General features: G+C 40.2%; 1 protein-coding gene across 4 annotated transcripts in view; it reads left to right on the top strand.

Annotated features, from left to right (window-relative positions):
• Positions 1–3,311: 3,311 nt before the first annotated feature.
• The window catches only part of FRMPD4 (FERM and PDZ domain containing 4), a 341,898-nt gene continuing 329,519 nt past the window's right edge, over positions 3,312–15,690 (top strand). For 2 of the 4 annotated variants that reach the window (XM_042037699.1, XM_042037691.1), the window contains exon 1: positions 3,314–3,524. In XM_042037699.1, coding sequence (XP_041893633.1) covers positions 3,481–3,524 — 44 coding nt within the window. In that variant the 5' untranslated portion in view covers positions 3,314–3,480. Of the gene's footprint in view, positions 3,525–15,690 lie in introns of all 4 variants that reach the window. The other 2 variants (XM_042037727.1, XM_042037718.1) reach the window with 2 other exon arrangements.

Raw genomic sequence — 15,690 nt, 5'->3', positions numbered from 1 at the left:
GGACTCTAGCATATCTCTATAAAGATGAGATGCATTATATTTACAGGTGCCCTATTCTTCATGATTTCAGAGTCCTGGGTGAGGGGATTAGAAGTCTGCACTTGGTAAGATAGGTCCCATTATACCAGTTTAAATGGAAAAATGTTGGACATAACAGTGAGGGAGAAATTAATTTTGTTGTGAGTTGTAGGAGCACTGTTATTGTGGGTTTAGTTGATTTTCGTCCCTTTTTTTTATATCATGGCATCTTTTCCAAGGTTATAATCATGTTCATCTTAACAAAGTCAATCGTATTAAAAACAAATCCTGTACCAGAATTACCAGTTACATAACTTATGAAACCTTTTATTAAGGACCAGTTGTCGTGACTTCTAGTGTATATATATTATCATTATCACTGGTTTCAATGTGTGTGCATCAAATCATGCCAGATGAACATCTGGCCCCAAATGTTCAGTATGTGCTTCTCAAGATGCTATTAAGAGTGTAGTGAGAGGAAAGGATCATGTAAAATGCTAGTTTATTTTGTCACTGGTTCATTAACAAGAGATGCTCTGAGAAAAGCAAATAAATAATGTTACTTTTTTCCCTCTCTAGTTCTGTCAGTGCCCCTCTTGCTGGAATTTCAGAACAGGGAAGTCCAGAAAGGGGAAACTGCTGGTGCTGAAGGTTGGCTTCTGGGACCTATCTCATTTTGTATCATGATATGACTAAAATGATCTCATTAATTTCTTCTGAGTAATGAGTTTGACCTCAGTGTCTAATGGTACAGGAATAACTACTGCCACGTCTCACATAGTGTGGGGACATAGCAAGATTGCTGTACAAAATATTGGAGAATATGAAAAATGAGTCATTAAAGATCCACATAAATCACATGCAACTGGGAGAAAACATAAGAGTGTAAGTAAGCGATCAGATTATCTACTCAAATGCACGTGAGGAAGTCATATGGGGTAAACTGCCTACATCATCCCTCAAACTATTCCACAAATATTGCCTGAATAATCTTTTAGATATGTAAGCCTTTACTCCTCTTCTGGAGATGTGGAAACTTAATGCAGTCTGAGTAGCTGTGAAGCTTGTTGATTAGGAGGATATCTCCAAAAACACTTGCTGAGCTTGAGATGAAAACTTGCTTTTTAAAAAGTGGTTTCTGATTAAAGAAGTCAAATTAGTGGTATCTTGTATGTAGACGAGTTAGAGAAATGATCATCTGTGGCTAACCCTGCAGGACGACACTCACTTTGAAAATACAGCCTCACATGTCTCAGGCTAAATACTGAATATCAGTAGCTCTGTTTGAACAAATGTCTCTACAAGTTGTCTGTTAACAATTTGCCCACTGCCAGAAATAAAATTAGTTTCAGAGCTAGGATCCGAATTCAGAAATTATGCCTAACCCCATATTTATACCATACTGCGCTTGGAGTTTTTCAGTACCCTGGAGTTTTTAAACTCTTAGATCATTTATTCAAACCACCCTTTACAAAACAACAATTACACTTGTTATAGGCCTGCTTAGCTGGAATCATAGCTTACCTTAGGAAAAAATCCTGTCTGCTCTTTGCACAAGTAGAGATGTTTACCTCATCATGTGATCCCAAAAGAAGGGCCCAACCACAAATTTGCTAATGGACTAATGTCCAGCTGTCACGTAATAGACCCTGCAGACACCAGCATTTCAACAAGGCTGGTGATGGAATGTGCTCAGCCTCTGTCCTGAAAATTAAGACTCCAGACTCTCCATTGGCACTTTTTTAATGGAAAGGTACATAATGGTCTCCATTTCTTTTCTCCACTGTGTGAAAATATGAGTGGCACAGTACAGTTAAAACGCAGGTTGTCATCTTTGCTTTTACAGTGAGGCTCTGGAGCCTTGGTGTGGATTTCTCTAGTGTGCTCTCCATCCACTGTGGCCACTGCACGGGAGTGATTCTGTCTTCTGTTTTCTTGCCCTTCTAGGGACCTGCAATGAAAGGTCCTTAGCCTTGGTCACTAGCCTTTAGCTGAAATGATCTTGGTTAAACTGTGATCCCTTCCAACCTTACAATGATTCTGTAACCATCACTGCAGCAATGCTAGCAGTGTCTGTGATCTAGCTGCCTGTGTTTCTGTTCTGGAGGAGCATTTCTTTGTGATTTGGTTGGCCAGGGTGAGAGCTGTGGGAGAGCAGTTGGGTCTAGCTTGTTGGAAATGGGATGCCATTTAACTAACTGCTTTCAGCGCATCCATTTCCATGGTGGCTGCCTTTTATGGTAAAGACTCATACATCTGCCATGCAGCTCAATGACCAGAGCCACCACTTTTCCCTCCTGTTTTGCTTCTCTTCATCTACTTGGACACAGCAGTTCCTGTCACCCACTGTAGTCTGGGGTTAAGGGCTGGTGCACGTTCCCACAGCTTCCCATGAGCCTGTCACCCCAGCCTCACTGTACCATCTGTCCTTTCTCCTTCCCTGAAAGAAGCTGTGCCCAGTGCTGGACTCCTGGAGTAAGAGCACGGGTTCTGAAAAGAGGAAAGAGTACTCCCTTGGAAGTGCTCAGTTGTCATCAGACTTTCTCAGCTGAAGGATTTCTTCATGCAGGATCACTGGGGAATAATTAAATAAAAGGAAATATTGTTTCTTTAGATGAAGAAATTGTGTTTCTCACAGGTGCTTGTAAGATGCCTAAGTTCTGGAGGTATAAGATCCTTTTAAAGACCTACTTTTCAAAAACAAGAGGCATCCTCCTTTGAAATCTGAGGTCTTCAGCTGGGCAGAGGAAAACTTAGACATATGCTCATTGGGTGTAGTGGGCTGGTTTGTACTGTTCATCCTGTGATATTTAATTGACAAGAGTCTTTCTCTTGCTGTCACTTCTTTTTTTCTTTTTTTTGCTTAAGGAGAAGAAAGCTTTGTTTCGTTACAACCCCAAAAGTTATATTCTATTCTAAGAACCCCAGCCAAGGCAAAGAAAACAAAGCACAACTATGCTTATCCCTCCTTACACCAGCAGACACTGACACATCATTAACACTAGGCTGGAATCACACATGATCCAGTCCGCATGAACATACTTTTCTATGTTTGTTAAGGTTAATCTCAAGGCTTGTTTCAAGGTGAAGCTACACAACCATTTAAAAATTTGTCATTAAATCACTACAGCCAGACCATGGGACTGCAATTTTCTCATTGATCCTCCCGTGTCAGCAGCATCAACATGGATTGGTGTGTGGGAGCGTCACTGCCGTAGAACCCCCCTGTGTCCCCCCATTGCCTCTGGTAGCTCTCAACCAGCAGCAACATTTGTGGCTCGATAGCCAATCTGACAGAGGCAGTGGAACTGGATGAGGCTGAGCAAGACACACAGAGAAGGGTTGTATTCGTGTTGTGGGTCTGTGTGCATGTGAAGGGTACAGCAGAAGAGGTACAGATTCACCAACCAAGACTGCTGAGTTCCAGGACTTTGCCACCTGCTTCCATCAACTTTAAATACAATGGACGTTTATGATAATCCGTTGGGAATCTTCACTGTGATTCAGTGAGTAAGCTAATACATCTGTACTTCCCATTTTAAGCTAATGGGAATATAAATATTTAAATATATGCATACTTTGCAAGGGCAATATGGTTTTGAATACTCACACCTCTGTGTCCTTAATGGTAAGACATGTTTTGAAATGACTTAGTTAAACACTGAAAATAGTTTGATCTTTGAATTAAACTAATCTAAGCAGCGTTTCAACAAGAAGTAGCACAGACATTCTAGATAATGTATTGAAAATGACCTAGAACTGCAGTGAACTTCAGAAATTGAAGAGAGGAATCAGGCATTTTCTTTCCGCAAAGAATGCTGACTCTCTCAGAAGTTTTAAGAATGTTTTAGTAAGCATGTATTTATGTCACAAATGGATTTGAAAGATCCTGAAAGTTATGAAGCAAATTCCCATTAAACTGCATAGTATGCTTGCATTTGAATAATGAACTCATACTGTAGATAAATTATTCAAGATTTCACTGTATTGTATGTATGTTGGGTCATAGCATAGGAAATGATGTTTGTTTAAAGTCTGCCTCTCTGCATTTATTTGCTAAATGAGGTTATCCAATACTTAGGAGGGCTGGGAGCTGATATGCCTGGATTCTGTTCCCAATTCCACCAAAGACAATTCTTCAGCCAAAGTCATGTTAGCTTGGGGGTTTTTGTTTGTTTGGTTTGGTTTTGGTTTTCTTATATTGTTGTTATTGTTTGTTTGTTTTCTCTTTTTGAATCTTTGGTGTTTTTTCATCTCTAAAATGGATGTAAAACTAGAACTTAATGAATAACAGTGCGTCAGGAGAATTAAATTTTGCGTAATCCAAATCTTCAAGAATTATAAAGCTTTGGACTCATCTGGTCCCTTTCTACTTGAATAGAATTGTCTCTTCCCATTGAACTGGACTGCAGCTGAAATAATTTTCTCTGGATCTTTCAGTAATGTATGTTTTTTGTGCATTATTTAACTTGTTTTGCCTCTATTTATTTTCCACAAATACGACAAAATAAAATAAGCCCAAAGACATCTGTAAATTTTCATTAACCATATGATTGTCAGATTTGTGTATCTATTCCTTCTGCATTGTTTCCTTTCATTACTCTTAAAAGTTTTAAATTGATGCTAAAAACTTTTTTGAATAGGGACCTTGTCTTTGCAGGTTGCCAATTAAAAAGCTAGTATATTCTGGAGTATATTAAAATAAATTCCAGAATTCTGAATAGTTTCTTTATCAACAAAAGTCTGTTCTTCCTCCTCCCCATGATCCCCAAGGCAGATGGGCCACTGCTGCGGGACCAGCTTCCTCCCTTGTTCTGCGTGCAGCAGCTGAATACAGGAACCGGGCAGACTGCAAAAAGAGAGAACAGAGACACAAAAAAGATAGCAAATACAGAACCACATTCATAAATAGTTTCCTTTCTCCACCTTCCCTCCTCCAAAGATGAGAAAACAAACACCAAGCCTGGAGCAGGCAATGCAAGTGGAATACAAACTGACACAGTCTCGGGAGCAGCAGAAGGTTTGGTGCTTCAGCTCCATGGATGTGGGACCTGCTTGGGGTAATGCTGTTGCTCTTGGTCTTCCAGAGCCTCTGGATACTTTGCCTTTGAGGACTGCTGGGCTGCTATGTAAAGCAAGGCAACCACTGCCAGTTTAATGGGGCATAGCAACTGAGACCCTGCAGGAAGATTTGCTGAATAAATTGGTGGAAAGATAGGTTCATCTTTCCATATGCTCCTTCAAATTTCAGGGGGGCTGAAGTGATTCTGTGATTCTGTCAAGTGTGTTTGCAAATTCAGACTTTTCAGTAAGGGTTAAGGGCACCCTAAGCCCAAAGACTGTACAATGGGTGCCGTTACTGAAGTTCATATGCACTGGAGTTATGCTCAGCAGGCTTAGAACTGATCTTTTTTTTTTCAAGTGGAATTCTTTGAACATATTACATCAGAACAAAAGATGCTTGGAATGAGTGGGCAGTGCTTATGCAGGCTCTATCATGGAGCTATGAGAAAGAGGCAGAACTCTCTGTTATGCACATTCCCCTTAAAACATTAAGAAAGCTGCCAAGTCCTGAACAAGCATAAGGAATTTGAAAGCTTAAAAAGAAAGGAAATATTCAGATACAGTCATTACAGTCTCAGTTCTTTGATTATCTGGATAAGGAATGCCAGGGATACAGAGTGAATTAAATAAGGTTCTTGTATAGCCATCAAGTGCCTGTATTATCTGCTGCAGAACCAGAATTCAGTCTTACATACATAGGTTTTTTTTTTCCAGAGAGCTGAGCTATCCCCCAAAGTCAGTAATACAGCTCCCTAACTGCTTGTGGTGTACCCACAAAGCTTGATTAGGCATATGCTCCTTGATATAAATGGCTGAGTCTTCATCTCTGTGAAAGCCATTTATCTCTATAAACAACTCTGCTTCATTGTGTTCAGAATGGAGATATGCAAGAAAAACCAAAACACACCAAACCAAAAAAACCCGAAAGAAAGCAATATATCTCATCATCTTACCCACAAGAGTTGAGAAGTGAGGGTTATGCCTGTATGTTGGGGTGTTCTTCTGATTCTGACACACTCTTCTTTGAATGCCCATCAAGCTCACTATGAAGTGAACTTGCAGGAGTTTAACCAGAGGAATCAGCTTACTGGAACACAGTGTTTGTGGTTTCTGTGATTTGGCAGCAATAAACATCTCCCGTGTGCAGCTGCACAGTGCTGTCCCCAGAGCACCACTCCTGACACATGAAGTTTATAAGACCAGGTGTCCCACCATGGACATGCCTGGAAGATGAAAATGTCCAGCAGTGATGGCCTGAGACAAATAGACTTTAGGAGCCAATTCTCAAAAGCTTGGCAGAAAAGGCTCATAATGTAAAGGACTCCAAAACAGTGATTTGTACTGCTCATTGTTAAACTTTCAAATTACAAAAAAGGCAGGTATTCCTAATTTGTGTCTCTTTGTCCTTTTAACATTAAAGTGCTACCTTTTCCAATAAAGAGGGAAAAATAATTTACTAGCTCTCATAGTGGTTCACCAAACTAAACAGTTTTGTGTTTAACCGTGTACAGACAATGTGAGCAGCTGGTGATGCGTTTATTAATTCAACAGTAAGAATCTCTTCCTACACAAAGTATTTCCCTGGACCAAGACCCCTCCTAAGAGATCCCAAGATGTGTTTGCATTAGTAGTTTAGTTCAGATCAGGAATGTACTCAGGTAGCAAATATTCTGTTCTGTTTACTGTACTTGTATTGTCAGTGTGAAGTGGTCTTGGAGCACACAAACTGGATGTCCCTCTGCTGAACCAAGTAGATGGGGTCCAGCAAGGCACCTGCTACACACCAACCACTCAGCATCCTGTGTAGGGCCCAAATGAGAGATACTCCAAAGTAATACCGCTAAAATGTGTACAGGTTGGCCCTCAGCTGCCCTGTACCCACAATTTCACTCTACAGATCCACTCCAATTATGCTGTGCTACTTGTTAATGGAGAGATGCCCTAGACTTCTAAAGGGGACAGTCAAAATCAGACTGGCACTGAGCCAGATCTGCTATTAGCTTGCCGGCCTTTGCAGCAGTTAGCATTGAGATTATGGAGAGGTGCCGAGCAGGAAATCTATGACTGCAGTGTGGGTGGTGTTTAAAGCAGATTTTAGCTTTAGGTTAGATGAGGGTTTCTGAAAGAGTGGTCTTAGTGACTTTTTTTGCTTCTAGATATGATGTTTTGTTCTCTCTGGTTTGTTTTTTTTCACGCTATGCTCATCACCATTATGTGGAAGGTTGTATTAGGATAGAGCAAGTTCTAGCCAATGCCAACAAAAAACAGCAGTAAAACCCATTGTCGCAAGCCTCCACTTTGAAACAAAGGCAAGGTAGAGCAAGTGTTACAAACACAATCAGAGAGATCATCTGGGTGATGTAACTGGATCTGTGACCTTCCTTAACTCACAGGGGATCTTTTCTGCTCAATAGGCCACTGAAATAGCTGACTTCTGGCTAGATTTAAATAAGCCACTTGTAAATAATTTTGTCATGTGTACTGGGAGGGAACAAATTTGGCTGCAATTGATTTTGTTCCTGTACTTTCACAGCATTTTGCCACAAGCCCTCAGTATTGAAAATCTTCCCAGACCTACAGTGAATTCACAGTGGCTGCCCTAAATATCTCATGCCTGCTATTTTCTCTTTTCCTACATGTTCATGTTGAATAAACATTGAAACCATTTCTGTCCTTGAAATATTTGCATACTGTGGTGAAGTCTCCAAAAAGGCAAACGGATAAAATTGTTCTGTGATCAAGTCTGTAAGTGATACTTTACTGAGAAGGTACAGATGGGAAGAGCAACCATCTCACTGTTAATCTGAGTTGTGCTATGTTTGCATCTACTGTAAAGCTTACATTCATTTTAAAGGGTGGGATATTATGGAACACTTTGCTTCAGTCAGCTGTTCCAGTTTAGCTAAGAGTAGTGAAAGTGATTACAGCTATCATCTCACACTAGACCATTGTCCTGTTTTTGTGGAAGGATGGGTGCCCTCAGACATGGGGCACTGAACTCTTGTTGGACAGGAAAACAGTGATGGTCTTTGACATGGTGACCCACAGCAGAAAAGTAAATCATTATGACAAATGCTACTCTCTTGACAAAGGCCAGGGACTGACAATCTTGGCAGAAGGTCACCTGGCAATGTGCTCAGTGTTGGCTCTGCTTTAAGCAGAAGGCTGGAAGAGAGACTTCCAGAAGTCCCTTCCACTCTGAATGACTCTGTGATGATGTTAACAGACAGTGGGGAGGAAAGATGCTAGAAGTAGCTTATGAAAAATGTTAATGTGCCTCTCAGAAGTCCTAGACCTTAAACGTAAGCAAAATACTGATGTTGATGAAATCAAGAGAGCTGCAGGCAATTACAGTACAAGCGTGAAAGATTGTATTAGGGAATCAGATACATGGTTAAATTGGCAATAACACATTTGTCTCCCTCCTCTTTGATGTCCTTCTTTCCACCTTAATACCCAAACTTGCCAGTGGCACAGTTTGTAGTGCCAACTTCAGTTTTGACAAAGTTGATAAACTGAAAAGGCATTTTTTGTTCTGTACTGAGATTGGCCAGCTATTTTTTGGTCTTTTAAATTGGAACACCCAACTGAAACATAGCTTTCAGTGGTCCTGATGGTTTAAATACGCTTAGCTGGTGCAGCTGCAGACAAACATCCCCAAATTGTTCAGTCTCGGTTTGCAATAAAATCTCAGTATCAAGATAGCTCAGGCTTGCAAGGGTCTGTATGTGGCAGAGCAGAGCTTAGTGTGGGCTGAGACATCCTGGTCTTCAGCATGACAAACTAGAGCTCCCTCAGAGCTTGGGGTAACTCTCCTCTGCAATCCACCATGAAAAAAGCTGTTCTTGTGCACCTCGATTCAATAACGGGTAGAAATTTCTTTTTAAAATAGTTGTCTGACACCTGCCTGCATCATGAATCACTTTTGATAATTTGCCTCTTTGAGCCCTGTTTTCAGAGCTATTCATTGCTCATGCTTCCACTTACAGCATGTCTGGAACAGAGGGCCCTTATCTGCAGCTCTGCTAATCAAGCATCTGATGTTTCTAGTGTTTGACAGCAGAATCGGTGGTCATTTCAGAGAGTTCTTAAGTATATTTCTATGATTTCATGGTGAGTTTTACTGTAGAGCTGCTGAGAAAGAAAAATACTCATTTGCATGCTACAAAGCATAGGCAAGGAGCCAGATCTATGCTATTACAATATCTGATCTCTGTAAGGCAAACATCCTTTTGAAAGGAGCTAATGTTTCTGTCTATTCAATTCTGATTCACAGTTCAGCACTTTCCTCATTCAAACACCCTGGGGAAGAGTTAACTGTATTTTTCTCTTCCCCTTTTATCTTTATTCCTGGATTAAGTGAAGAAATTATTGGTTCATGTTACAGCCCTTTTATCCCCTTGCAGTAAATCATATGCAGTATTTTTTGCTGTTGGTATGCTGCATGTCACGTATACCCTGTTCATGTCACACTGAAATAGTTAATTGTTTGCATGACAAACATTCAGGTTGTATCCTATGAGTTGCCCCATGGGGGTACATGTTGTTAGCTAATGCATACAGTGCACATATCTTCGAATGAGCTTTTCATCAAAACCAAAAAATTGCTATAAAACACTTAATAACAAATGTTATTGATTATTTTCCCCTTCTGTTTATGAAGAAAAATCATAATATTTTATATAGTCATTAGTAGAATCTCAGCAGTAGTTTCTTATCTGCTGTTCACTTGCTGCCTATGCTTCACAAACACTTCCCAAAACTCAAATGACAAGAATCATGAGCTGTAGTATCTTCTTTCTGAGGGGACATGACTGACTATTAAAGAACCTTTAATTCTGTGAATACCAACTTTAAAATTATTTTTCTATTAATACCATGCAAAATTCAATTCATATTTATCACTTGTATTCCTGCCAGGAAATATAATTGCTGTTCACAGAGAGCAAGTATGGAGAAAAAATTTCATTTAAATATTTAAACATTTAAACATTTAAACATTTCCTATATATGCTTTATCTGTGAAAAAAAAAATCCAAACAAAACAATCCTAGACCAAATCCACAAAACTCTTATGATAAATGCACTTTGCATTTATCAACACAAAAGCTAGTCATGTCTTTCTCATCAGTCAGTCTGCTTATGCTTTCTCTGAGCAGCAGTTGCCCTCTACCTACACCTGCAGTGTCCGTATGGACCCCTTGCCTTTCCAGATGAACAGGCACAGGAGCTAATTATTCTTGAGATGATCCTCCACATAAAGTCTGGGGAGCATTTCAGAAGCACAGCACAAGCCTCTCCCTGCTGAACCAACATTCCCAGCATGCTGAAATGCCGAATAGATAACTTCCCTCCAAAATCAATGCATGGTATATACTGCTCCTTCATTTAAATAACATCTTTTTTATCTCACGGCTTCGGGGTTAGAGTTGTGTAATGTGAAGACAAGTTATCCCTGAATGGTTTCAGGCTTCAATTGCAACCCAGTCTATTCAGGAATCTTTTTCTTCCAAATATTTCTGCTTGGTGCCACTGTGGCTTTACTGACAAATTCTCTGCTCTGTGAGTGACAGCCCAGAGCAGCATCAGGTATGAACTTAAGGCCTTTCCAGCCAGTCCTTCCTTCCAAGGGCAGGCCAAAGGCCCTGCTGGTGCCCCAGAGCCTTCCTGCTGCAAGCCCCTCGTGGGGCAGTACCCGCTGAAGGGGCAGCACCCGCTGAAGGGGCAGCACCTGCTGAAGTGGCAGTACCCGCTGAAGGGGCAGTACCCGCTGAAGGGGCAGCACCTGCTGAAGTGGCAGCACGCTCAGCCCGGGGAGGACGAGGTTAAGGAGGCTCTGAGCTCCTGGTCTGTGGCTGACCGAGCAAAGGCATCCCAGCCTGTGTGGGTTTGTCTGTTCTTAACCCCACTCTCAGTCTTGCTGGAGGGGATTGTACAACAGCTGTGCCTCACAAACTCAGCTTCCCAGGGTAGGAGCTTCCAGATTAAAAGCTTCAACAGTTCTTTTGCAGAGGTACAGCAAGAGCCTTTTGTAGGAGGTACTGCTGCTTCTAAATACCTGTGGTTCCACGGATACATGTTAGCAAAGACGTCAGAGTTTCGCAGCTTGCCTGGGGTTTTTCTAAGATCCTGCCATCAGTCCCTGGGATCTGAAGTGGGGGCAACGGGCTGCATTTCATTACATGCTTGTATTTCAAATGAGACTTTGTTTTCTTTTACCTCAACAGAACAGCATTAATGTTTTGTTAAAGCTGATATATTGAAGCTGGAACAGCACAACTCAATGGATGCTAATGAACTTTAAACAAATGGAAAAGACATATGAGTCCTTGCCTAGTTCCAGCCTTGGCCAGCTGCAGCAGGTAGCAGGGGAGGTTGCTTGTGGGATACAAATAAGTAGCATCAGTCCTCTCCAGAGAAATTGCTCAACAGTCCTGCATATACTGACACAGGAAAATATCTCTCCAGCTGTCAATCCTTCAGCCTCCTACAAGAGGAAAAAATTGCTGTGGTTTGTTGTGACTACATATCAGTTTAACTGGTTTTTATAATCAAATATTTTACCCACATAGAAAATAAATTTCAACAGTCAAGTATAACAACAAATTGAAAAAATACGTGTGGGACTAGGAAAATGGTATCCTTTTCTGTAAAATCATAAGCAAAAGCACGGAGAAAAATCTCATGCTTTTAAAATTTTTTCTATTTATTTTAAGTAGTTAAGGTTGCTTTGAAAGGATACCTTCAAACATAAGGAAGGAATGCATTTTTTTCAGGATTTGCAATTTTATTCCTTGCTAAAGGTTATAATTTCTTTTTCTGTGCAACAAATTGACCTAGTCAGGAAGAGAATTGAAAAAAATTAAGCAGTGTTGAGCAGTCAGTGTATTTCTGAGCATCTCTATGGGAGGAAACATTTCTTATAAATTAGTATTCCTCAACTCTAAGAAGCTTTCTCTCAGATTCATATGGGTCAAAAGAGTTCCTCTCATGAAAACAATTTAGAAATTCAAAGGTAATCCAGTTCTAGGCTCTCTGCCATCCAGGTGCTTGTACCCAGCAGGAAAAAAAAAAACATCTCCTTAATCCTTTTTAGTTTTTATAATTAATTGTTTTTCCTCTTCCCAGCAGTTCTTCTGTAGAGCACAAAAGTTACCACATCCAATTATACCTTTTTGTCCTTGCTTATAAAATCTTCATGTCTCCTCAGTTATATATTAACGCAAGATTAATCACTTGATTAATCTCGGGTTTTTTTCCTCATCTGGCACAGTGACAGCCACCAGCCATTTGGTGGCATGTTCTTAGGGTTTTTGTGCAGCCAATATATGTGTGTGACTGCTTGGGGAAAAAAGAGGGTGAGCTAGAGAGAAAGAAAGAACAAGAACACTAGTATCACATTTAGCATGGTAAATGCCATGGCATTTTGGAGACACCAGCTTCCACATGTGATCATCTAATAGCTTCTGGTCCACATTGTTGTGTATTTCATTGTTTATGTAAGAGAGGCTGACAGGAAGGGCACTCTTGGCAGTTAATGATCACTGTCATTGACCAAGCCAATCAGTCAGTAACTGGAAATATCTGACCTTTATGGCTTCCTTCATTTGATGAGTCTCTTTAATCATATATTTTTTTAACCTTTCCTCTTGGATCTGAAACTGTGTGCTTTGATATTAATGCAACATGCCATAATAGAATGAAGAAATTTTTCTTTCTCAGACAGTTCCTTACAGTTATTGTAACCAAAGGGAAAGCAAGATTTGGTTCTGAAAGCTCCAGCATGTTTACACTGTCTTCTAAAGTTTTCCTTCACTTCCCTTACCTTTGCTGGAACTGCTATCACTTTGTCCTGTCCACTGCATTTTATCTTCAGAGTTCATTTCAGAAAAAGCCCTGAATTTGTCAATGATTGTTTGCTTGAGGTCTGCTACAATATGAGTATTTTAACCTAGGGGATTTAAAGGTTTCCAAAATTGACTTTCTCTGAGAAAAATGAACTGTTTGATGAAGACTGCAGCCTTTCTTTGGGAAAAGGTTATTGACAAAATTTTAGTTTTCAGATTACTTGGGGTTTATTTGTGAATTCAAATGTTGGCATGAACAGAAATCAATTTACTAGAATGTCTCGTATTCACAAAGTTCTTAAAAAAACTTTGCTTTCAAAGCCATCTTGTGCATAAGTTGCATTTACTACAGTAAATACTTGTATACTTCTGGCCAGGGAGAAACATTTTGAACACAAGCCCTATGAGGAATGACTGAGGGAGCTGGGGTTGTTAAGCCTGGAAAAAAGAAGACTCAGAGGTAACCTTATCACTCTCTACAACTTCCTGAAAGGTGGTTGTAGTCAGGTGGGGGTCGGTCTCTTTTTCCGGGCAACAACTGACAGAACACAGTCTCAAGCTGCACCAAGGGAAATTTAGGTTGGATTTTAGGAAGAGGTTTTATACTGAAAGAGTGATAAAGTTTTGGAATCGTCTGCCTGGGAAGGTGGTGGAGTCACCATCCCTGGATATGCTTAAAAAAAGATTGGATGTGGCACTCGGTGCCATGGTTTAGTTGAGGTGGTGTTAGGGCATGGGTTGGACTCAGTGATCTTGAAGGTCTCTTCTGACCTGGTGATTCTGTGATTCTGTGATTTATTTAGGCATATATGAATACAAAGCAGAACCTCAGATATACAAAGTGTGTTATCATCTAATAATTTTATTTAAAATCATGGCTAGTCAGTAGAGTGCTGAAGGCCGTGTTTGACTTGGTGGCCCTCAGTGAGCAGAGAGCTCGAACCAGGCGTGGGTGCTGCTGCTCTGCCCTGCTGGAGCCTTGGAGCGATGGCTTTGCTCCCCATGAATGAGGCTTGGAAACACATTGGCTGTGCAGCCAGGTACAGCAGACAAGGGCAAGTTCAACTCAGTGGCCAAATTTATTTCCATGGTCATATTTTGTTTTGTCCTCTGGTTAAGCCTATTTCATGTGTAGCATAACAGACACTGTAATACACAAGAAAAAGGGACCACTCCAACAGCATTGAACCAGACACTTTGCAAAGGGAAAGTAGCACAACTCCAGTGATTTCAATGGGCATTCCCATTAACATAGTGCCTCTAGCTGGAAAAATGAAGGAAGGTTAATGTTTCCTAATGTATTCTGGTCTTCTTTTGCTGAAGCTCAGAGACACTCTGTCGGGCCCAGTGTGAAATCTCTGTATTTGACTCAAGTGTCACAGAAAAGGTTAGAGTTAATTACGAACTGTACCTTTAAGCAATAGATTTTCTGTATTACAGCATTCAGGTAAGTTTGGACAATATTTCTAAAATGATATGAAAATTACTTCTTGATGTTTTTTGAATTATTGTTTGTGAAGTGTTTGTTGAAATTACTATGCTTCAGTGAATTGGTGAAAAATTACCTATCCCTAAACACCTGAGATACTACAGTAATTTTCTATACCTAGAACAATATTGGTATAGCACTCTGTGAGCATTGTGTCCACAACAGTGGGCTCTCATTTCTGGCACCAAGAAGCCAATGAGCAAAATGAACTGATGTTCAAAATTCCAGGCCTCACCCCTAGAAATTCACAAAACCAAGACCTGTATCTTGTTACCACACAGATCCCTGCCTTGTTTTCTTGGTAACCCTACACATCCCCTAACTTCAGCGGTGACAATTATGATGACATTGTGCCCCGAGACCAGCTGCTACAAAATGCCATCCCTGAGATGCTGCTAAAAAACCCCACCAAACCCAGCCTCCCCCTTGTGAGGGAGAGCAATTCGTGCTGTGCCTGGTAACGGGACACTGGGGAGTGAGCTCCGGTTTGCAACTCAGCTAATGAAACATTAATGAAGTCCTTTCAAAAGAGGGAGCTTTGCTTCACACTTCTGAACGCCTAAACCCAATCTGTAAATGTTTGTTTTCCCCATTTTAGCTTTTTAATTTATTCCTCAATTTTCTAACCTCTGAAATGATAATAAAATGTACTAGATTTGAAATAGAAGTCTCCAAACAGTATTTTAGCAATCTGTTAGGAGCTGGAATACATATGGATTACCCTGTAAATCTAAATTATTGGCACTCAGGAGAGATTATTTCCATTTATTTTGTTTTATTGTGTAATATTTTGCAGCTATGGCTGCAGTGCTGTTATTAACTTGTGATAGTTCTAAACCCTGGTAGGTGATTAGATCATTTACTATGTAAAATTCAGGCCTCCAAAGTAAGATGGTGCTAATCAGTCGAGCCATAGGAGTCCCAGAGGCTCACCCTCACCAAAGATTTGACCCCTAATGTATTGGATAAGTCTCAACAGAATTTTAGTTTGTAATTAGAAACAGTTGCTAGAATATATTTTTAATTGACTTGCTATAATAGAGATAAGATACAGAAAGCATTGTCACAGCACAGCATGATTTCAATTTATACAAAGAAGTTCATGACAGGAAAACAGTCTTTCCAGAGACAAAGATAGTTTTGCATATTGCAAACATGCTATCAACCATTTGGAAAGAAGTATTTCTCTCTGTTGAAGTTAATTCCTTCTCATATTAGCATGAATTACTTATGTATCTTTAAAAATAAGATAGCTCTCTATGTTAAATGACA

The sequence above is a fragment of the Corvus kubaryi genome, unplaced genomic scaffold, assembly GCF_017639235.1.
Source record: "Corvus kubaryi isolate FWS band 111438036 unplaced genomic scaffold, C.kubaryi_AGA036_p1.0 133, whole genome shotgun sequence".
Lineage (NCBI taxonomy): Eukaryota > Metazoa > Chordata > Aves > Passeriformes > Corvidae > Corvus > Corvus kubaryi.
Note: the sequence above shows the minus strand (reverse complement) of the source record. Positions and strands in the feature narration are given on the sequence as shown.